This window comes from Budorcas taxicolor, chromosome 12 (assembly GCF_023091745.1).
Source record: "Budorcas taxicolor isolate Tak-1 chromosome 12, Takin1.1, whole genome shotgun sequence".
Lineage (NCBI taxonomy): Eukaryota > Metazoa > Chordata > Mammalia > Artiodactyla > Bovidae > Budorcas > Budorcas taxicolor.
The window spans coordinates 11518333-11542070 of NC_068921.1; the positions used below are offsets into that span (position 1 = coordinate 11518333).

Consider the following 23738-nt stretch of genomic DNA (forward strand, 5'->3'; position numbering starts at 1 on the left):
GGTGTGTGCCTGCCGGGGGCGCTGGGGGCCGATAAGGCGAGGCCGGGGTTAATCATCGCCTCCCGAGCTTTGAGGAGGGGACGGCCCGGGCCCGCAGCGGCGGGAGGCCGGCCCCGGGAGAAGCGAAACCCCGCGCCCCGCGCCTCTGCCCCGCCGGCCTCCCGCGCGAGCAGCGGCAGCCTGAGCGCACCCGCTCCTCCCGCCCGCCCGGCTCCGCACTCGAGGCAGCCCAGGTCTCACCGCAGGGCTCTAAGGCGCGTTCTCCCCCAAAATCACCTGGATGGGGCGGTGGCGGGGTGGGGGCCAAGAAAAAAAAAAAAGAGCCAGAGCCACTGGAAATTAAACAAGTCGGTTTCGCCTGTCAGTTTCTGAAAAGTGTTACCACGTTCCCATACCGGGAGTCGAACCCGGGCCGCCTGGGTGAAAACCAGGAATCCTAACCGCTAGACCATATGGGAAGTGCTGTGAGGAGCTCCGCGGTGACTCACCTGACAAGAGCGAACGCCGCCGCCGCCGCCCCAGCTCCACCACCCGCTGCTGCCTCGGGGCCGCCGCCGCCTGCTCCCCCTCTCCCCACGCGCTCGCGAGCCCGGGAGCGCGCCTGGCAGGAGCGCGCGGGCGTCCCAGCGGCGGGGCGGGGTCGCTCCGCCGCCTGTGGAAAAGTTCTGAGGCCAAGCCCAGCGACTCTCGGCCCCGACACCGGCTGTTTCACCTTTCTTTCTTTTTTTTTTTTAAACTCCGCCAACGGCCCCCTCCCCAGCCTACGGGTGCGGGCTGCTCCGCCGGTCAAAGTGCGTGCGGACCAGTTGGCAAAGTTGAGGGCGGCGACGTCTCTGGGAACAGCTGTTTGCGTTCGGGGCGGAGGCGGCGCGCGAGCTCCTCGGGCCCCGAGCCAGCGAGCCTAGAAGGACGTGGAGGTTCTGGATCTCGGGAGGGGAAGAGAGTGAGAGAAGGCGAGCTGACGCGGGGACGCGAGACTCGAGCGTGCCCCCAAGTCCGGTCGCGCTCTCGCCCCTCGTCGGCGACCTCAGCGCTCTTATAACGACCCCGCCTCTCGGGGAGCCGGAGGCCCGCCCCTCGAGGAGGAGCGCAGGGGAGGAGAGCGCGAACGCGGATTGGGTCGCCGGGGCACCCGTAGTTGGGAGCGGCGGAACGCGGGCCCCGGGGACGGCGGGAGGCGTCCGCGCTGCGAGGCTGCGGTGGGCCTCGTGGTGAGCCGGGGCCTGGTTCTCCCCGCGCGGAGAACGCGAGCCTCGGCCGGGGCCGGGGGCGGCCCGCGGCGCGCCTGGTCCAGTCATGTGAGTCGGGTTTCTCAGGCTCTCAAACAACGAGGTCTTGTTTCTCCGGGCGGCCCTTCTCCCGCCGGGTCTGTCCCTCCGCCACCGCCCCTCTCCCCCCGCGCGCCCTCGGCCAGGGGCGTGACGGAAGCGCCCTTAACTCGCTCGGGGCCGGCTGCGGACCGGCGCGGCCGGTTCTCCCGTCCCGGGGTGGGGACGCGCGGGCTCTGGCAGGGAGCCTGGCGGCCCCTGCAGGTAGGACGGCCGCCGTGGAGCGACAGAGGGCTACCGCCGCCTCCACCGTCGGGGGCCGCGAGCATCCTCGTTCTGGCGGCGCTTGAACCGTGGGGTGTTGTGAAACCGGAGGGTTGGACTGCGGCCACCGCTGCCGCCTCCGCCTGCTAGAAGCGGCCAGCCCTGGTTAGCTTATGACTTTAATTTTTGGTCTTGCCAGCTGAGAGATCCATTGGCTTTTCCAACTCTCTTGCCTTGAGGCTCAAGAACAAACTATTAACTGATAGTCTCGGAGGAGCCACAGTCTCCCACCAGAAGCGTCTTATGTTTAGTTCTTTGAGTGGAAATAACTTGATTTAACGTGAACTTTGTGAGTTTCTTCAAGTCTCCATTACGGTAACCTCACCTCCAAAAATGCCAGAAAGGAGTGGATGATCTTCTCCAGCATGTTCCTTATTTCTTAACACTGATGACAATAACAAATGATACATTTTTAAAAGCTATTTTGTTGAAGGGAGTTTTAAATACGGTGCAGACTTTTTTTTACTCTAGTGGCAACAATTTCAGTTGACTGCTTTCAATCGGCTAAATAATAAAGCAGGATCCTGTGTGTAACAAGATTGTGAAGCTTGCATGTCGGATTGTAAGTTGAAGATGTAAATCACGCAATAATTACCTTTTTAGGTTCTAAATAAACTTGTTTTTTCTTTTCCAGGGCAGACTACTGGAAGTCACAACCAAAGAAATTCTGTGATTACTGCAAGTGTTGGATTGCGGACAATAGGCCTGTATGATGATTCCTCTGTTAGTCTCCTGATAACTGTGTTCATGCGAGATGTTCTTTGTTGATCTCAACTGAGAGCTTACAAAGTACTTTCATATGCGTTGCTCTTGATTTTTCAAAACATCGAACAATTTCTGTTGTGTTTTCATTCCTTGTAGGAAAGTTGTGAGCCTTCTTCTTTATCATCAGCCCAAATTTGATTATCTACTAAGCCAAATTATTTCTCTCTGGCCCTTCAGTCACATTCAGGAACTGGACATTGAGTGGGTAATCACATTCATGTTTATGAAACACCTAGGTTATGACGGTGCTGTTTGTAATATTGTTGTATACAAAGAAAAGTAAAAGCAGAAAGTCCTTAACGTGTAAAAAGAAACGTTATTGTAGTTTTTCTTGTATATTTCTGCTCTATAGGTAAATATTTAATGTAGAGCTTTATATTTCTAAATGCTTAAATTTGAAAGACATCATTATCTTTGTCATGGAATATGAAAACAACAAACTTTAAGCACATTGTTAGTATATCTTTTAGTCCACATTCACCTTTTAAGACAAAAGGAAAGACACCATTGATTTTTTTTTCACCCCATCTCATGCATGTCTTTGTACTGTGTATGTAGTAGATAAATGATAGGGTATTTTTTAGATGTATGTTTGTATCCGTATTACTTGGTAGAGGTGGATGGGTAAAATAATAGTAACACCATCTGTAACAATGTTATGTTTCTTTGGTAGACGTTTATTTATTATTATCTGAAAAGAGTTTGAGTATATTTTTCAGTTTTGTCTTTTTTTTTTCTTCTTGAATAGTTGGTAAAGTTCTTGACTATCTTGTTTGATTTTGCCCATCCTTACCAAAAAAAAAAAGTCACAAGTTTTAAAAGCTACGCAAATCACCGATAGCCTCTCTTCCTTGGAAGTATGCAAGCAATTCAGTTAAGTTTTTGAGTTATCTAGAGAAAATAATTCTTTCTAGGATTGTCTTTCTTCATTTCCTTGAATGGCTAATACACATTGATTTAACCTTTAACTAGAAACAATTTATTTTTGATTGGGCCTTTAATATTCTCTGTATAGTAAAATCAACTTTAGGAAACCAAGATATGAAAAATAGAGGATGAATATTTGCTTTACGAAGTCACACTTTAAAGAGGAATTCACAGCAGTACTTTAGAGTAACTCAGCAAGTGCATTAGGTGAGAATTGATTGACAGAACTTTGCCAAGTTAACCGGAAATTTCTTATTTCATACAACACATTTGTAATTTAGAGAGCATTCTTGCTGTTAAATAGGTCGTCATATTCATTCCTCAGCTCAGCCCCCATCCATCGAGTCACCATCATTCCTCACGGGTTACCCCTCTTTTCGTATTCTTGTCTGTGCTCCCATATTTGTCTCTAAACGTTGCTGTAGACTCCAGTGTGCATAGAAGGTAGCATGCTGTTTACACTGTCGCGCGCCACAGTTGCTTTATTTTTTTTAATTGGATAGCATATCTTGATGCTCTTTTATCATCAGTGTATAAGGAGCGCCTTTGTTCTCTATTACAGCATCCTAATTTTAGCTTGCCCTGCATAGGACTTTTACATTTTATACCATTACCACATTGTATAATAGTATTTGTTTACAATTTAGAGGGCATTTTTTAATGCCTGCTTTTCTCTCAATTTAGAGAAGTTGAGAATCATTGTTTATTCTTTTTTTTTTTTTTTAGCATGATGTGGCACATAGAGCAGTACAAATTCTAGACTCATCGGTTGTGACATTTTATGTTGACGGGTGTTTTTCTTTGTTTTTTTTTAATTTAGTTTATTTATTTATTTTTGGCTTTGCTGGGTCTTTGTTGCTACACTCCGACTTTCTCTCGTTGTCACGCGTGGACTTCTCATTGCAGTGTCTTCTCTTGTTACGGAGCACAGGCTCAGTAGCTGTGGTGCACTGACTTAGGTGCTCCTCAGCATGTGGGATCTCCCCAAACCCGCATCTCCTGCATTGGCAGGCAGGCTTTTCACCACTGAGCCACCAGGGAAGCCCCAAGAGGTGTTTCTTGAAGTGTGAAGTTTTGTTTTTGTTTTTTCCACTCCTCTTTTGGCTTCGTGTCTTGCTCTAGCCCTCATTACAGTCATATTCAGTAGATTAGTCACCGAGGGTACCTTGTATACTTCTCTATTAATATGGTCATCATAGTTTATTTTAAGCACCAAAGGAAACCTTGTCAGAGGGCATAATAATAAATAATGTGGTTTAGTTCCTTAGCATCATTTGATTAAAAGGGCCAGTTTGCATGAACATGAATTTTATCTTTTCTGCCAGTTGTACTTCAATTTTGTTATGTTCCATTTCCCTATTTACTGTTACTTTGCTATGAACATTATGATGTGTAGTTTTCCTTTGTATTCTGTCTTTTTTTTTAACCTTCAAGAGCATTGAATTTCATGAAAGAGGAAAGAATCATAAAGAAAATGTGGCGAAGAGGATCAGTGAGGTAATCTAGTTTGTTTCTTTCTTTGCCAGTTTTTCTCATCAGCCCTTTATCTAGCATTCACTTTTATATGTGTCTTACACAGATTAAACAGAAAAGCCTGGATAAGGCAAAGGAAGAAGAAAAGGCATCAAAGGAGTTTGCTGCAATGGAGGCAGCTGCCCTGAAAGCATACCAGGAGGATTTGAAAAGGCTTGGCTTAGAGTCAGGTAAAAAAGCAGCCAGCATGTTTTAAAAGTAACATCACAGGTCGTGCTAAGTGAGCTCTTACTGTTTCCATAGAGAAGTTATACACTCGGTATACTCTTAGTGCTTTGCCTGTGTATCACATCCCTATTTAGACTGTGGGACTTCTGCTCATGCACTTTTCATTTTGCTTTTGAAGCTTCATCTTTCAATACCTCCGTTCACGACAGCTGTATTACGCTAGGGGTTACCTAGCCCTTGCTCTTAGGCCAGTAGTTGATTTCAGAGACACTTTTTGAGTTTTCATGGATCCTAATTTTTTGGCTAAATGGATCTATTCATTTAAAAAATAGACCTTGCCTTATAACCCCAGTTCACTTTATCTATTCCATCAAAACTATGAATCATGTTTATTTATGTAGTTGAACTATAGTGAATTAAACTTTTGTGGGCAGATAATTGACTTTACTACTAGAAAGTCGTTTTTGGTTTTTGTTTTTTTTTTACTTTTTAATTTTTTTATTGACTGTTAGACACATTATGTAAATTTAAGGTTCACAGTATGGTAGCGTGATAGATCGGAGAAGGCAGTGGCACCCCACTCCAGTACTCTTGGCTGGAAAATCCATGGACGGAGGAGCCTGGTGGGCTGCAGTCCATGGGGTCGCAGAGAGTCAGACAGCACTGAGCGACTTCACTTTCACTTTTCTCTTTCATGCATTGGAGAAGGCAGTGGCAACCCACTCCAGTGTTCTTGCCTGGAGAATCCCAAGGACGGCGGATCCTGGTGGGCTGCCGTCTGTGGGGTTGCACAGAGTTGGACATGACTGAAGCGACTTAGCAGCAGCAGCAGCATGATAGATTTATTGTAATGTGATTCCATTATAGCAGTATTTATCATGTTACATATCGATGATATTATTGTCTATATTCAAACTGTGCAGTAGATTTCTGGGTTATTTACTACTTACTGCAAATCTGTACTCTGAAACAGCGTCAGTCTTATCCCTCTACCCCCCATCCCCTGGTAACTACCCCTGTTTGCTCTGTTTTTACAAGTTTGACTTTTCTAGGTCCCACATATAAGTGATAACGGTATTTGTCTTTCTGTATCTGGCTTATTTCACTTAGCATAATGTGTTCAGGGTTCGTCCATGTTGTTGCAAATGGCAGAGTCCTTTCTGGTGGCTGAATTGTATATGTGTGTATGTGTATATATATGTGCGTATTAAAATGCCATAGTTTATGTAATTAGTCTCTTCCTGATTAACATTTAGGATTCTTAAAGTTTTTCACAGTTAGAAAGACTATTTCAGTGAGCGCCCTTATGCAGGCATGTTGTCACAATTTATATCTGTAGGCTTAATTTCAAGAAGTGAGATTGCAGATTTGCAGTGCAAATGTTTTATAAATTGATTGGTGAAATCAAGCTGTTGATTTCACAAATGTTGGGCTGATTTACACTTTTTCTAGAAATAAAATTATTTTATTAACTGATGTTAGAAATAACTATTCCTTTGGAAAAAAGCAAAGCCGTAAAAACTACCTATTTTTTACACCCATGTAAATACCTGATGGATAAGACTGACTAACAGTGGGTTTGGTTTCATTGTTGATCTAATGCAAAAACAATTGTATGTATTTGCATTTCCTTGATTATTAGTGAAGATAATGTTAATTCTCTGAGTTACCTTTGACTTTTTGCTCATTTTTGAGTTAGAAAGTTAGATTTGTAAGGGATCTTTGTTAGGAACATTAACTCTCTGTCGTATTTGTTATAAAGATTTATCGTTTTGTCTGTCTTATATATATATTTTGGGATGTTCTGGATAGTCTTGTATTCTTGCATGTTTCATTTTCCAAATAGGCTTTGTAGTAATGTATCAGGTTCCTAAAGGAACCTTGTCAAGCTTTTGATTGAAATAAAATTATTAAACCAGAAAGGAAAATTTGACATCAGCTACTTCACCCTTCCTTCATCTTTCTCTAGAGATCTCAGAGCCAAGCGTGTCACCAGTAACCAGCACCGTCCCACCCACCTCTGCATCAAATCAGCAGAAAGAAAAGAAGAAAAAGAAAAAAGACCCTTCAAAGGGCAGATGGGTAGAAGGCATAACCTCGGAGGGTCACCATTATTATTATGATCTTATCACAGGAGGTGCGTCATTTAGGCGTAACGACAGTAGAAAATGATAACTGACAGTTTATTTTGTGTTAGAACTTCAGTCATTATCAGAGCACTTCAACAGTGAGAGACTAAACTTTGCATTTTTGCCACAATAGTTAAAAAAAAACAACTGTGTGCCCTTTAAAAATGTATCCTTTTCATGGTGATTCAAGGTCATCACTAAAGACTTAATAGTAGGTTCCTTATACACTATAAATATAAATAAGTAATGTAGCTTTATATTTTCTCGCTAAAACTTTGTAAATATTTTAACTTTCAGGGGTATATGAATCACATGGAGAAAGTAGAGAACAAGAAATAGAAAGGGTGGGTACATATATTCAAGGAATGGGTAGAGGAAAAGTTAAGAATGGTTGGGAAGGTAGGAAATGAGACTAGAGAGTTAATGAGGAAAAAAACCTTGGGCTGCCAATATTGTGGGAATTATTAAGATCTCTAGTCACAGTCAATTTTTGACTACACAGAAACAGTAATAATCTCTTGAGAGTTTGCACTGAGCTGTCAGTGAAGTGCATGTTGTAGTTCAGCAGTGAACCATAAATAATTATATGCTAAATATTGTCTTTGGAGAAGGAAATGGCAATCCACTCCAGTATTCTTGCCTGGAGAATCCCATGGACGGAGAAGCCTAGTAGGTTACAGTCCACGGGGTCGCAAAGAGTCAGACAGGACTGAGCGACTTCACCTAAATATTGTCTTAAATTTACATAGTAATTACTTATTAATTACATTTTCCCCTTTCTGCAGCCTGTTCCTTGCTGCCTTTGTTCACCATCGTACTTCATATACTGTTTCTCTTAGCAATGCTTGTTTTTAATTCCTGCGTATTTCATTTCTGTCTTGAGTCATTCATTCCATCTTTCACTCTCCCCTGCCCCAAGATGTCAGAAGGCCTTCTCATGCCTTCAAAATTTATCAAACCTGAATTCTAACAAGTCTTTAAGAGGAGCCCTACCTGGCTCTAATACTTCTTGTGGAAGCACCAGTAACTTCTTATCCTTCATTCTGTCCTCCCTTCTTGGTTACATAGCATTCACATGTATGCTACACAATACTACTCGGGTGTATGTTGTTTCTTTTATTTTTGAATTATGTTTTAAACTACAGACACATAGTATTCATGTTGAATATATTATAAATATTTGCCAAATTATTTTGGAAAGATTTCACAAATACAGTACATTTTGTTTTAAGCATCTCAGTGGGAGAAACCTGAAGGATTTCAAGGAAACTTAAAAAAGGTAACTGAAGCACATTAATAGTATTTTCTTTATTCTTTAAAGTGATTGTCCTTTGGGATTTTTGTTGGGTTTAGTTAATCGGATTTACTTACAGATAAGCCTCCCAATCCCCCCAGGCACTTTGCTCCTTTCTTTCTATAATCCTTTTGTTATAAAGGGTGGATGGAAGTGGAAAAGTGTTGTCTACCCTAAGTCTATGCAGGGTGAATGTTATTAGTTGATTTGCAGTCAGTTGCCATTTACATATCCCAGTCAGTCTGCAGAGAACTGTCCAGGTGTTCAGAAGTGAGAGATTCCATTCATGAAAGGTGGCTCATGACTAACACAAACCCAAACCAGCTTCCTGGCCATGATCAGTACCAATTCCCAGGTTTCCATAGGAAAGGAAAGGTTGGCTGACTGTCTTAGTTATCTAATATATAACCACATCTTCAATTTATGTTGGGTTTTTTTCCTCCCATTAGGCAACAGGGAAGACTGTATGGATAGAAGGGCTAAGTGAAGATGGCTATACCTATTATTATAATACAGAAACGGGGGGTAAGTAGTACTTTGGATGATCTTTTAAACTGTCTAAAATTGTGCCTAATACTGCTCATTAACCTGCTGGTGAATTGTCTGAACTTGAGAATTTTAGTATGCTGCTGCTGCTGCTGCTAAGTCGCTTCAGTGGTGTCCAACTCCGTGTGACCCTATGGACAGCAGCCCACCAGGCTCCTCTGCCCACAGGGTTCTCTAGGCAAGAACACTGGAGTGGGTTGCCATTTCCTTCTCCAATGTATTATTTTTTATAATTTAAAAGCATTAATACAGTGGAAAAGCAAAGAGGTTTCTATAATATACTGAGCTGTACATTGTTATTCTCAAGTGACACTGCATTCACAAATTTCACTTCGAAACTCATTTTTACTTTTTCCACTGTGATTGGTTTTATCATGATTATTTTGGAAATACAGTCATTACTTTGGAAGATCACCTCATTCAACTTGCCCTCTCCTTTTTCAAAAAACAAAACTGAAGCTACTTTAGCAGCGGTGAAGTCTGTCTAATTTTCACTTTTACTTTAATAATTTTCAGTTACATAAATATTTAGAAAATGTGTAATTATTATTACCTAATTATTATCTAAGTTTTTCAAATTAAGATTTTATCTAATTTAATTTCATAAAACTAGTCTTCGCAGTAATTATAGTTTATTTCTTCTGCAGTTAAATTTACCAAAATAGCTATAGTATTGGTGTAACCCTGAGATGGTTTTTGTTGTTTTTTTTTGATTCCTGCTACCCAAAGATTGCTACATAGCGTTAAGTCTTTTAGGAGGAAAAGGCCCTTTTCATCTCCAAGTAGATACCCAGTCTGCCCAGTGATGACAGTGGTTCTATCTCAGTAAACCTGATACACTAAATCTGTATAGACATAAAATAACTTATAACTCAGGGGTTAGATCTGAGTGAGCTCAGCACACACCTTCTTCCCTTACCAGCTCTGTGATTGTGGGCAAGTCACTGAACCTACAGTTGCTTTTAAGTAGAGTCGATGGTATACTCTGTGAGGTCATGATAGTCATGTGTCTGTAAGGTTCCCCAAACAGTGCCTAGTACATATTAGATGCTTAACAAATTTTTCATGAAAGTTCTTTTGTTACTTGTGTGAAATAGAGGCAAGGAAAAGTAATGTTTTTCATTAGTGTTAGAAAGTTCCCTGCAGTTAATAAGAGACTGGACCAATGTGATTATTAATACAGCCCCTTTTACTCTGAAAACTTTCCCAGTTGAACAATAAATTTTGGCATCACTTTTATTAAACTGAAAATAGAGAATAACTGCAAGATAATTAGAGCTGCTGTCGTTTTACTAAAAGCCCAAGAAACCACTGGGTGGCAGTATAGTTCAACTGAGGGGTTTTTCTTTTCTTATGATAAAATGACAAATTTTATTTATTCAGATCCTTGCCGTATTATTTCACTTTGTAAAGATCCCAGGGAAATTTTCTGATAAATAAATTTCAGAAAATCTCCTGTGTGTCCATTACCACGTTTCCTGAAATTGGTGGTGGTTAAATTTTGAGTCCTCAGAATGTATTACCCAGTTTTTGGGTCTCTTTCCATTGGGGCTGTAGTTGATACATCTAGTGAACCCAGATTGCTTGAATTTAATTTCTGAAAGCTAATAGCACGATCTTTGAGAATGCTTGTTCTCTTCTTGATCAGGTGATAGTGTGAAACGGATGCAGTGTTGCCACTTAATAATATCTTGTAAGTGATAGGAAGCATTATATTGGAAATTACTTTTAAATAGAGTTGGTAACTAAATAAGATGACTGTTAAAATGTGTTGAATAGAATCCAGATGGGAAAAACCTGATGATTTCATTCCACACTCCGGTGATCTGCCTTCTAGTAAAGTCAATGAAAAGTCACTTGGCACCCTAGAAGAGTCCAAATCATCAGATTCACATGGTGAGTCTGATGGCGAACAAGAAGCAGAAAAGGAGAAAAAAAAAGAAGAGATCCCAACAGAAACACAGAAGCTAATAATAAAGTTTAAGGTAGGTTCTCGGTTCTTTACAACAGTTTGTTAGTTTATAAAAAGATTTATAGACTCTTTAGCTTTCTGGTAGAAGGTGGAAATAAAACCAAGATATGCATGACTTTTGGCACCTGGATAAATGATAGCGGCAAGATAGTAAATTGATTTTTAGACCTCCTTAGTTTGAGACGCCTCTGTAACATCCAGAGAGCTGTCTGAACATGCACGGATGAATGTCTAAGTCTAGAAATGTTAACTTGAGTATCATCAAAATACTAGTAGTAATTTAAGTCTTAGAACAGATGAAGTAACCTAGAAAAATTACTTTGGGAAACATTAAATATATAAGTGTAAGTGAGAGAGAAGCCCACAAAGCAGAATGAGGAAAGAATGATTAGAAAGGTATGCAGAGAAGCAGAAGAATCCAATATCTCAGAAGCGTGCATGCCAAGTTGCTTTAGTCGTCTCCGACTCTTTGTGACCCTATGGACTGTAGCCCGCCAGGATCCTTTGTCCATGGGATTCTCCAGGGAAGAAAACTAGAGTGGTTCAGTAGTTCAGTTTAGGTAACCCAGGGATTGGACCTGCGGCTCCTGCATTGCAGGCGGATTCCTTAGCGCTGAGCCCCTGGGGAAGCCCTGGAGTAGAGAGCATCAAGGACTAACTTGGTCTAGAAAAGAAAAAAATGGCCTTTGAATTTTGCAGACAGGGAGTCCTTGATATCCTTTTAGTGGTTAGACCAGAGTTTCAGGAGGTGAAACTCAGATTACAAGAGGATGAAAAGTGGTGCACAGTGTGTATGTGGTTGGGATATGAAATGAAAAGTAGAAATTAAATGATAGGATGGTGGCTACACACTGACTTTTAATTGTGAGAGATCTGTAGTGGTGATGTTTTCCTTAAGAGGAACTCCAAAAGAATACCAACAAGGGTAAGTGAATAGGTTACTCATTCTCTGTAGGAAGGTAGGGCTTTCATTTTCTATAAGGTTTGACTGTAGATCAGTTGCTGTCAGGAAAGAAGTCATGCCTTTTAGCCTCAGCTTACGCGTCTGTAAAGAAATCAAGATTGTTTGCTGAGAGGAACTTTGGGGAGCTTGACAACATTAACAGACTCAAATAATCCCTGAGCCAGGGTGGGAGAGGAAATGACCAAGAAAGAGGATTGACAGGTGGTGCTGCTGAGTGTCCAGCCGTGGTGGGAAAGTAAAACCGACATTTTAATAGTGTTAATAGTATTGCTGGACTTCCCCGATAGCACAGCACGTAAAGAATCCACCTGCCAATGCAGTCTCCTGCAGGAGATGCAAGAGACTTGGGTTTGATCCCTGGGTCGGGAAGATCCCTTGGAGCAGGGCATGGCTACCCACTCCAGTACTCTTGCCTGGGAAATCCCATGGACAGAGGAGCCTGGCGGGCTGCAGTCCATGGGGTCTCAGACACCACTGAGCACGCTCGCTCACAGTAGTATTGCTCGTCCTCCTGCTTTTGGGGCCTTTCTAGGAACAATCAGGAGCCTGGATGCCAAAGTGGACAAGATACGTATCATTGATCCACGGTTGAGTACTGGCCTGAGAGGTGAATGAATATCCAGGATGCTGGAGAGAGGGCACTTGCGGCCTTCCCTAGGGTCTTGTCTTTGCCTGCAACTTCTCTACCCACCCCATAAATCTTGGTGGAACTTAGGGTGAAGAATGTATCCAGTTTGTAGAAGAGCAGCAGCAACGCTTTTTGTGTAACATCTATCTCAGTGTTTATCGTTCAGTTTAGGTAACCCAGCATCCAATTTGGGACAGATATTATTAACTCCAAGCAAACAAAATATTTCAAAGTATCTGGCCACTTGCCAGAGAAATCAGTAAACACCTTGGTGTTACTGGTCTATAATATTTCTATATTCAGATTTGATCATTGCTTTAAGCAAAATATGGAGTCATACTGTAATAAGGTTTTATTATCACTTTGCAATTTAATCTGTCACAGAGAATAACATTAAGTCTTCATCCACTGAAATAAGGGGTGAATAGTATTCCATGATGTGAATATACAGTGATTAATTCAGCCCTGTGGAGCTGAAATTTTGAATAATCACTAAAGGGACCAGGAGAAGAAATAACTGGAGGCATGTTACTTAGCAGTGTTAGTCTCTGCTGAAATTGGATACCATAAATCCTGAAGGCTCATCAGTTTGTATGTTGTGTGATTCTTTTTTTGGTAACACTTGACAGACCAATGGTTGGATAGACCTGGGTTGGAGATTTTTAGATCTTTTACAATAGACAGGCATAGGGACAAAGATATTTAAGGGAGCTAGCAAAGGAATGTCTGTGAAGTGATTTTCTGTGGGCTGCGGCCTGATAATGAAGAATATGAAGTCTAGATGAGACCAGCAGACTCAGAGCACAGGAAATTAAGGTAACAGAGATAGCAGCAAGGTTGAACAGGAAGTATCGTAGAAGTAAGGGAGCCAGAAAGCCAACGGAGTGACATTGTGTTGGACTTGGAAGATTTCACAAATTATTGTTGAATTTTAAAATCAAATGTAGGAAAATCATGAATAAAGCATATTTTTGAAGGAAATGTTATTCAGCAAAAAAGCAAAAAAGATTTCACAAGTGGGGCATTTCTGAGTGATGACCTAATTCAAATTAACAGGAACATAAATGTGAGGATTTAATACTTGAATACTACCTATGCCGCAGGTGCTACATGTGAGGAAAAACCTTACTAGGTTACTAAAATATAGTGAAGGCCAAAGTCAATGGTTTTGTGCATCACAAAACTGAGGGTCGGGAATTTTTAAGCTCAAGGATGACCACGAGAGCTTGAGTAGAGAGCACACGGTGCCTTAGTTGCCAGTGTCGCCATGTCCATGGAGGAGTGGCCAGAGGTCGTTAGATCACCAAGCATGGAGGACAACCGCATAGAAGGTGGTACAGGTCTCAGAGGAGGCGTTTAGTAAAACGTTCTCAGTAAAAATGTTTCATTTTAAAAATGACATGGTCTGGAAGCAGTCATGATTGCTAGAGAAAGCTGATGCTGTGTCCTGGTTCTGTGATAGCAGCAGCATAAGAGAATGCATTAGCATCCATTCAAAGAATTGCAAACAGAACAGTCCCAGGACTGCCACCCGTGGTAGTACAGTTTGCAGAGAGGCTAAACCAAGCCACAGGGCTTTGTTATCCCAGTTGAAGGAGGTGCCGTAAAAGCACCAGCTCTCCCCCGGGGCTCTGCAGAAGCTGCTTCTCCTTCAGGGATGTGTCTTTCCCTAATTTCATGTCATTACCAGCTGTATAGGCCAGTAAATTTCTGGCAGTGTCCTCAACATGCAGATGGATTTCAGTTAACTCTGATTGGCTGAGTGTTAGTTGTTCAGTCGTGTCCGACTTTTTGCAACCCCACGGGCTGTAGCCAACCAGCCTCTTCTGACCATGGAATTCTCCAGGCACGAATACTGGAGTGAGTAGCCATTCCCTTCTCCAGGGGAATCTTCCCAACCCAGGGATCAAACCTGAGTCTCCTGCATTGCCAGCACATTCTTTACCATCTGAGCCACCAGAAGTTCTTTACATAGGTAATGGGCATAGAAGGGCCCAGTGACATGGCATTAAATTCAGAAGGGGCGCAGTATAAAGGAAGGTCACTGTTGGACATGTGAGGAAGGAGAGAAAGCAGTAAAGTGGAGAAGAAAGGATAAATAGGGCCTGTGCTTATCTCTTAAGTGTGAAGCAGGTAGAGGGGTCATGGTATATTTTAACAGCCTTGGCTGTGGTATGTTAGCATTTTAGACATAATGAAAAACCGAATCAAACATTAAAGAAGTCCTTTCATGTACATTTGTTGTGTTACGTGCAAATTTGAACTCTTGCGTTGATGTATTATTATTTATAGATCAGTAACAAGACTGTGGGGTCGCTAAGAGTCGGACACGACTGAGCGACGTCACTTTCACTTTTCACTTTCATGCATTGGAGACGGAAATGGCAACCCACTCCAGTGTTCTTGCCTGGAGAATCCCAGGGACGGGGGAGCCTGGTGGGCTGTCGTCTATGGGGTCGCACAGAGTCGGACACAACTGAAGCGACTTAGCAGCAGCAGCAGCAGCAAGACTATATTAAAGAAATTTTTGGCCCTGGCAGTTTTCTTTGAGGTTTGTTACTAATATTTCTTGACTTCGACATTCCAGGAAAAAAATAAAAGTAGTAATAAAAGAACTGAACCAGAAACACAGAAAGAAAAAAATACCCAAGGGAAGAATTCATCAGGTCCAAGTGAAGAAAAACCCAAAGAAAAAAATACCCAAGGGAAGAATTCATCAGGTTCAAATGAAGAAAAACCCAAAGCTCATAAAAAGCCAAACCCATATGGAGAATGGCAGGAAATTAAACCAGAAGTTGAGTCCCAGTAAGTACCTAAAACTTAATCCAACAATTATAAGTTAATCCTTTCCCATATTATTGTAAGTATTTTATGTCTCAGTACTTCCGTAAATTGTAGTACTTAATTTCAGGAATATGGTGCTCACTAAAAAGTGTAGCTCATTTCTTTTATTTCTAGAGTGGTTTTATTTTCTCTAATTAAATATTTTAAAATGTAAACTAATGTTTATTTTTTAAAGTAAAACTAAGCATTGCTTTCATTCTTACAAAGACAAGACGTTTCTATTGACACTAACATGCCATATACATGTGAGTATTTTCACACTCACCATGGTTATTTTATCAGAGAAGCAAATGTCTGCATATCTAGTACATGCCTCATGGAATCTATCTAAAGGCAAGAAAACAGCCCTTGTTTTGTTAATGTATTGAAAATGGCTTATGACACTTCACCCAAGGTTTTAAGTTTTTATTCATAAAGCAGAGCAGTTTTATCAACTAAACAAGGTCATGGTAGAAATGTTACCTGGTTTACATGATTAGCTTATGTGTTCATATCACTTATTGTCTTTGGATCATTTACACAATGAAAGGAAAACGTCACCCACACTTTCACACACTGGTGTTTCTTAAATGCTTAAAAAATACCTGAGTGGGAAAAAAGTATCTATATGAATTAAACAGTTTTTCTCCAAAACACTAGTGCTGTGGAATCTTTTATAGTGAAATTATTCATTGTTAAACTGTACTTTGATGGAAAAGTCATATTTTCACAAGGTGGAGGAATGCACGTTTCAGGCAGCTTTATATACGGTGCTAATGAGAAGTGATTCCTTAGTGGTAGCATACAGGATATACCTGAACTATTAAAGTGTCTTTAGCAAATATTCAAGTTTTATTTATGTTATTTAATGAAACATTAGGAAATATGTATTTAATGCTGCATAGTGCCAGGGACCAAAGTATATTGACTGTGTATATTGAAGTTGCAGAAATAATAGACTGCGTTAGTTACTTGGGCTCGTAAGTGATTTACAATAGGAGAATGGTCTTCTTGTACCAACATCACCTATACTTTAAAGTTGAGATTTCTTAAAATTTGAGTATTTTGTTTTCCCTGTGATAAGTTTACTGAGAAGCCATTCTTCTTAACGTCAACCAGTTTAACAGGTGATGGATTGTGTCTGACTTCCTAAGTAGATTTACTGGTGAGGTTGAAACTTTTTTTCATATGCCTGTATTTATTAGTGTTTTGTATTTACTCTTCTGTGAATTATCTGTTCATATGCTTTGCAAATTTTTCTGTTAAGGTATTAGTCTTTCCTTACTTGCATAAGATTTCTATGTAGTGCAGAAGCTAACCATTTATTAGTAGAAGAACTTGTAGTTTGACTTTTAACTATGCTTATAATGGTTTTAGATGTGTCGGATTTTGTAACGTTTAACTAGTCTGATTTCTTTTCTTTTCCTTTGTGATCGGTTTTATTGCTATTACCCATTTTCATCTAAAAGTCAAGTTTATACTTATATTTCCTCCTGATTTGTATGGCCTTACTTCTTTTTTGTGTAATTATTTAATCCATCTTTAATAATTTTGATACATTGTATGAGATAAGATTCTAAAATAATTTTTCACCTTCCCTGGCAAACCAGTTCTGCCAGTACCATTCTTCCCCCCGCCTTTTTTTTTTTCATTCTTCCCCATTTTTAAGTGGCCTTTTTTTAATCTGCGTTTAACTCTTAAATTTACCAATTTGCCTCTGACTACCTATTGTTCCATTAATCCATCTGTCTTTGTGACAGTACCATAAAGATTTAATTACTGTGATTTAATATATCCTTTTATATGATGCATATTGACATCTCATGGTTTATCCCTGTATTTTTTTTCCAAATTTTATTAAGTAGTCTCTTCCTGTTTTTTCCAAGTTAGTCATTTGCAAGCGTTCAACAAGTATAGAATCTATATAAATATTATGAATAAATTATGGCAACAATATTGTTTTCAGTATTTCATATTTTCATCAAAAAAATATTGTTCCCTTTTACTCTTTTTACTCATGGTGTTTTGTAGGATTTTCTATCCAGCTTTTGTCTGTAAGTCCCATGTTTGCAACCCCAGTGACGGGCACATAATAGGTGTCTGTGAGCTCAGTCACTCAGTCACGTCTGACTCTGGGGCTCCATGGACTGCAGTCCGCCAGGCTCCTCTGTCCATGGGATTTGTCTAGTGGTTCAGGGCACCAAACACAGGGGCACGTGGCAGCCCTGGATCCAGGGGGTGTGTCACCACTTTAGCTCCGGGCACTAGGATCCCACGGCTGTGTGGTCCTCAGCAGACACTGCAGGGCTTCCCCAGGGGCTGTTGGGGTCTTCAGGAGCACTTCCAGGTTCAGCAGCCAGAGGCCGGGACAGGCTGTGGCGGTGTCTGGCTCTGGCCGGGTTCAGAGACTCAGCCGCAGGGCCACCTGGGATGCTTGTGTGTGTAGTGGGCAGGCAGGCAGGCAGCAAGGGCCAGGGTCAGCTACAGGTTCACCGGCAGCTTCAGGGACCCTGGCTATTGGGGTGCTTCCTCATGGCTGCACAGTCTCCCCCTGAGTATACGCACTGTGGTGGAGGATGGCGTCCGGGGTCAGGCTGGGGGAATGCCAGTGTGCTGCCGCAGGGATTGGTTCCTGAGGAGCAGGGCTGTGCAGGCCAGTGACAGAAGACAGGACCTGATTCAGGCCCACAAGCCAGCAACTGCAGAGACCCGGACTGTTGGCATCATCTCCCGTGTGCATTGCTCCCCTCTGGGCAGTGGAGGCTGGTGATGGGTGGCAGGGCAGCAGCATGCAAGCACACCACTGGAGGAGCTCGCCTCAAGCGTGCCAGCGGCTGTGGCGTCAGCCGTGGGAGGGCAGTCCAGGCTGCCATCTTGCACAGCACCCTGAGCTGACTGCAGTGAGGAGGGCGAAGGGACGGAGGCAGCTGGCATCAGCAAGCACGAATAGCTGTGCACCAAGGTACCTGCTGAAATCTGGGGCGTCCGCAGCAGCTGTGAGGTCTCTTGGCTCTCTCTGCAGCAGCAGAAGCGGCTTGTTTGTCCATAGCACAGGCCACTGCCACTCCTTGTCTGCTCTCTGTAGTCCCGGGGTTTTTTTCCCTTTTCCTATCCATCTCTGTAGGTCCCAGCTTCGCCACTGTGGGTGGGGTGAAACCTAAGCAGGACGTGGCCCAAAAGACTGCATCAGCTGGGCTGACCCCTCTCGTCTTTTCTTGGTGAGGGGAGCTCTTTCCAGCTGGAAGGTTTCCTCTTGTCTCTGAGCATTGTCGGCCTGGGGAATGGGATGATACAAACAAAGGGAGGTTGTCTTTCTTCTCTTCTTTTGCAATTATTCTCATGGTGTTTCATCCCATTATGTTGCTTAAGTTTCCTAAGTGGACTCAAGCAGTTTTTCTTCATGGATAGCTGTCTAATAGTTGATCATTTTGTGGGGATGGAGACTAGGTTTTTTAAATGTTTTTCCTTATTGAATCAGCTCTTATTTTTAATTGTCGATTGAATTACATATCCATTTATTAATGGATTTTTCTGCTGCTTCATTTCTACCTCTAATTTTCTTCCTCTGACTCCTTTTAAGTTTCTTTGTGTTCTTTATTCAGGTGAACACTTAAGACTGTTGACACGGGGTGAGGAAGGGGTCTGTTCTTAGTTCTTACTGAAACTGATTAAAGCTATATTGTGTCTTAGTATAATTCTGTCCATATATCACATAAACTTTGAAAGATGCTTTCTTGATTTCATTGTATTTGTAATAGTTTAATATCATGTGTTTGCTTACTTTTTTGACTTGGTGGTTTTCCAAAAGGACTTATTTTTCAAACTCTTATGTAGGTTGGTTTGTTTTTTCACCTTTATTACATTGTGTTCAGATACTATAACCTTTACAATGTTTGCATTTTTAATTTGGAAATGACTGTGGTTTTGAGGAAGTGCTTATGTAATTATTTTTGAAGTTATTTGAAAGGAAGGTATATTCTCTGTAATATACTTTATTTATAGTCTCTTACCTTTCTTTCAAACATCTTTTCCTCTGATTATGTCACAAGGGTTTATTCCCTACTTCATTGACACTTCTGTTAGCTTCCACTTAGGAATTTCCTAGGACCATGATTTTAGAAACAGACTCATTCTTTCTCTCTCTCATAATCCTAGTTAGGAAGTAATACTATGATTTGATCACTTTATCAAAATACAACACAAAACACCAAGATTGTGAAATAAGTGAGTCTGTCATAGACTTTCTTGGATAGAGATTCATTTGTCCAGCCATCAAAGCCTTCATTTCTCAAATCTTTCTCTGCTTAGCTAATGGAATATTTTGGTTTCACCTGGAAGCAGAGGGGTCTAGGGGAAGGAATATAGGTTTTAGATAACACAGGCCTAGGTTTTTTGTTTGTTTGTTTTTATTTATTTATTTGGCTGTGCCAGGTCTTCATTGTGGCTTGCAAGATCTTTAGTTGTGGCATGCAAATTAATGAAGCATGTGAATTCTTAGTTGCAGCACTTGGGGTCCAGTTCCCCAACCAAGGATTGAGCCGGGGCCCCCTGCATTGGGAACACAGAGTCTTAGCCACTGGACTGCCAGGGAAGTCCCTGGCCTGGGTTTTAATCCAGGTAATATTACTGCCGTAATGGTTTGGTTGACCAAGTTATTTAACTTCTCTCTAAGGCTCAGCCTCCGCCTCTGTAAAAATACTGAAAAGCCAAGAATGAATACCCCATCAACTTCAGGGGCTGCTAACCTTGGAAAGCACCGTTGTTGGCCATCTAAGGGAAAGTAGCGAAGCAGGAAAAGCCAATAAAAGTTGCATTTGTCGTATATGTTTAATACAGTAAAGAAAAGTTTGGAAACCATCTGTGTTCAGAACAAATCAGATTGAAGACCTATTCCAGTAAAAGCACGCCTGTTTCCTGCATCCCCTCATCAGATTTTGAGGAAATGTTATATAACATCAGGATCTATTGAGATAGCTTCTTCCTCACGTTTGTATTTTTAGTTTTGCTTTTTCTAGTTTCGAACTCTGCATTACAGATTTGAAATTTTCTTTGTTCTTATATTCTTTGTATTTACATATTTTCTTTTATGTTGTTTTTTGCAGTCCTAGCAAGCTTCCTAACTATTTCCGTTTTTAAAATCATTACAGTGCTTAGAGATCTCTTTTAAGGCTGTGAGTTTATCTGTGTGTATATAGAATGGACCATGAAAAGATCTCTCAATACTGTCACCATGGACCTCTCTGCACAGTCTATGTGAAAGGGAAACAAACTTGTTAACATGTACCTTTAAGATAATTGAATGGAAGAGCATATATTAAATTTAAATTCTAAGCAAACACATAAAAATCATGTGTCTGCAGTTATCAAGAGCCACAGTTGATGAGAAATCACTGTGAAGGTCTCTGACTTTTGTCTCCGCTTTCCTCTGACTTGCCTGCCTTTCCCAGGCAGCATCTCCCCACTTGGTAGCAAAGCTTTCATCTTATCTCATACTGACAAAGATTCCAGTGATAAAGAAGTGCTGCTTTGCCAGTTACCAAAGTGGCCCTGTTCAGCCCTCATCAGATACCCAGTTCCCTTTCCTGAGCTAACCACTGTGAATTCTGACTGGACATGAGCTGAATTAAGCTCAAAACTCAGAGAAGAAGAAAGAGGTCGTTTCCAAAAGGGGGAAAAAAAGAAAATTTAAGGCGTTCTAGTACTAAAAAAGACACTAGAAAAGCCAAAACAGAGTATTTTTACTTCAGGTGCCTTGTGCATAGTCTGGTTTACAGTATACATTCAGTATGGATGCTCCTGTTAGAGTAACTACTACTCGAGGAACTTGCCTAACAGTCCAGCGGTAAGCCTCCGTGCTTCCAAGGTTGGGGATGCCAGTTCAGTTCCTGGTCAAGGAACAAAGGACCCCGCATGCCATGTGGTGTGTCCAAAAGGAAAAAGGATAACTACTACTCTAGATCTGCCGTTACCTTTCAGACTGCTCCTGGCCCCTGGGAAAGGTTTGCCTCTGTTTCCAAGGATCAAGATGAATGACTACATTACACGGGTTCTTCTGAGATTGGAGGGGTGTGATCTTTACTACTCCTCACTGTTCTTAGATGGGGAGTTCTCAATTCTTGATATCTGAGAGTTCCAACATTTAAATCATCCCTTTGCCTTTTTATTCCTTTTTCTCTCCTGTCATCACTCTTCCTTTCATGCTGACCAGGTAATCTTTTGGTTTCAAGTGAAAAATTTGAGTTACTTTAAATTTTAAGAAGAGGTTAATGGAACTTCCTGGCAGTCCAGTGGTTAAAGACTCTGAAATTCCACTGCAGGGAGCCTGAGTTCAACCCCTGGTTGGGGAACTAACATCCTCACAAGGAAAAAAGAAAGGAAGAAGGTTATTAGTTCAAAAATTCCCAGAAAGGTTCTCCCTACAAGCCACAGGAGAGGTAGGAATTGGGCTGGGCCTCACAGATAGCTGGAGCCAGGCCTGAGACATTGGCAGGATTCTCCGTCTCCCATCCTGCTTTTCTTAGCCGGCCTTATTCTCGTATCGCTACAGAACTCCTTTCTCTGAGTAGGAGAATGTATGGTCCCCAACAAGTTTTATATGCTTAGCCACTAGAGACATAAATATAATGGTCTTCCTGGTCCATGTTCAAAAAGCTCATGGCTGGAACGAATGGCTGTGGTGTGACTTAATGCTTTCGCAGACCAGTTGACTATGTCAAGGGTAGAGACTATGATAGGCTCATACTAATCGGGTACTGATCTCTGGACTAGTCATCTGATTATTTATAACAGCCAAGTAGGTAGTCCTACTACACCAGGACATTGAGAGTCCATGGTTTTCATCGTGTGCTGTGAAAGCCTTCAGAATCCTTCTCAGTCCATGGCAAAATCCCTTTTCATAGACGCTGCTCACTTATATATATTCTCATATATAAGTACAAGTGTTTCCTTCAATGATATACCCAATAGGAACAAAAGAATAGAAGGGATTTTTCCTTGTATGTCCACCTATATGGGTGCTCAGTATCTTAAGTAATATTATAAAATCAGTATTTTAAAATAATCACCTTCTCCAAAATGACCAGCTTCTAATTTCCAGTACTATCATTAGAAAGATGACCTTGAGGTTTTGGTGAACTCATATATTATGTAAAAGTTTGTTTTACACTGTCAAATAGTGGTTTTATTTTTTTCTTTCTGTTCCAGTGAGGAGGTAGATTTGGAGCTTCCAAGCACTGAAAATGAATATGTATCAACTTCGGAGGCTGATGCTGGTGGGGAACCCCAACTGGTTTTTAAAGAAAAAACAGTCACTTCTCTTGGAGTCGTGGCAGATGGAGTGGCCCCAGTCTTCAAAAAGAGAAGAATTGAAAATGGAAAGTCAAGAAATTTAAGGCAACGAGGTGATGATCAGTAATTATAAGAAAGCTTTTAATGTGTGCTTTTTGGACATAATGGAGACTGTACATCTTTAAAAGCTCCTTTGTGTTTGTTTTACATTATTTAAGTGATAAAAATTTAGACTTACTCTGAATGTATTTTATGTGAATTTAAAATAAATCTTTTTCATGTGAAATTGATTTTTGTTCCTAAAATGGAAGCCTACCACATTGCATTGTAATACAGTGTATTATCTTCAGTGTCCAAAAACTGGTAATTATGTCATAATGTAAGATGCTATGTATCTGTTATTTAAAACGTTTATCCCATTCTTCCTCTTATGAACATACTTGTACTGCACTGAAAATGAATTATCTTTGCACACTGATATTATCCAAGAAATAAGAATTATACCACAAAAGAGAAGATTCATAGTCCATGATGATTCAGTTTTGAGGATCCTGTCAGAAAGGCTGATGTAGAAAGTGTATGCATATCTTGCTTACTTTTTTCAACTTAAGGTCAAGGACCAAGAACCAGGACTGTAGCTCAGGTAGTGGTTAATAGGGAATGAAAATCGGACCAAAGGAAGATAAGTGTATCTGCCTGGTTCAGTGCAAAGCAATAGCCATTGCATCGGCATTTTCACCTTCAGCCAGGCACTGTGCTAGGAACTGGGGGTGTAACGGTTCTTCACAAATTCTCATTCAAACAGAATCTTTTTCCCCAGTCATGCACTCTGTGCACCGGCCTTATATGTACTGGAAAATATTTTTTAGGGTTTATTTAAAACTCCGTAGATGAAGTCGTGAACAAAAATAGTAAGGTCTCTGACTTCGGTGAAAAGTTTTGGTGTTTCTTCAGACAGATTGGAAATTTCCCATTTCCTGGTTAAATTTCTTGAAAAGTGGAACTTTCTTATTTAATCCATTTGAAATAGGTACCTTCCCTTTATTATTCCAAATTCTTAAGATTATATTTTTTATAAGTTGTACAGTAGTTAACATTTGGCAGTAAATA

The 23738-nt window shown here is 41.2% G+C and overlaps 1 protein-coding gene and 1 non-coding gene across 3 annotated transcripts; one reads left to right on the forward strand and one right to left on the reverse strand.

Moving 5' to 3' along the window:
- Positions 1–386: 386 nt before the first annotated feature.
- TRNAE-UUC (transfer RNA glutamic acid (anticodon UUC)) lies at positions 387–458 on the reverse strand. Its single transcript has one exon. It is a non-coding gene; the product is annotated as a tRNA-Glu (tRNA).
- Positions 459–1154: 696 nt separating this feature from the next.
- WBP4 (WW domain binding protein 4) lies at positions 1155–23650 on the forward strand. Of its 2 annotated transcripts, XM_052650190.1 has the most exons (10): positions 1155–1298; positions 2227–2299; positions 4719–4781; positions 4864–4987; positions 6955–7122; positions 8347–8393; positions 8858–8933; positions 10734–10939; positions 15106–15323; positions 22545–23650. In XM_052650190.1, coding segments are annotated over exons 1-10 (1188 nt in total). In that variant the 5' UTR covers positions 1155–1296; the 3' UTR covers positions 22756–23650. The 2 variants fall into 2 exon arrangements, with proteins under 2 accessions (XP_052506150.1, XP_052506151.1); XM_052650191.1 differs by lacking the exons at positions 1155–1298; positions 2227–2299 and adding an exon at positions 2525–2558.
- The last annotated feature ends 88 nt before the right edge of the window (positions 23651–23738 follow it).

Excerpts from the sequence above, each read along its gene's own strand:
- WBP4 (XM_052650190.1), top strand. Across the intron at positions 7,123-8,346 it reads TTATGATCTTATCACAGGAG|CATCTCAGTGGGAGAAACCT; the intron begins GTGCGTCATTTA and ends TTTTGTTTTAAG. Across the intron at positions 15,324-22,544 it reads AAACCAGAAGTTGAGTCCCA|TGAGGAGGTAGATTTGGAGC; the intron begins GTAAGTACCTAA and ends TTTCTGTTCCAG.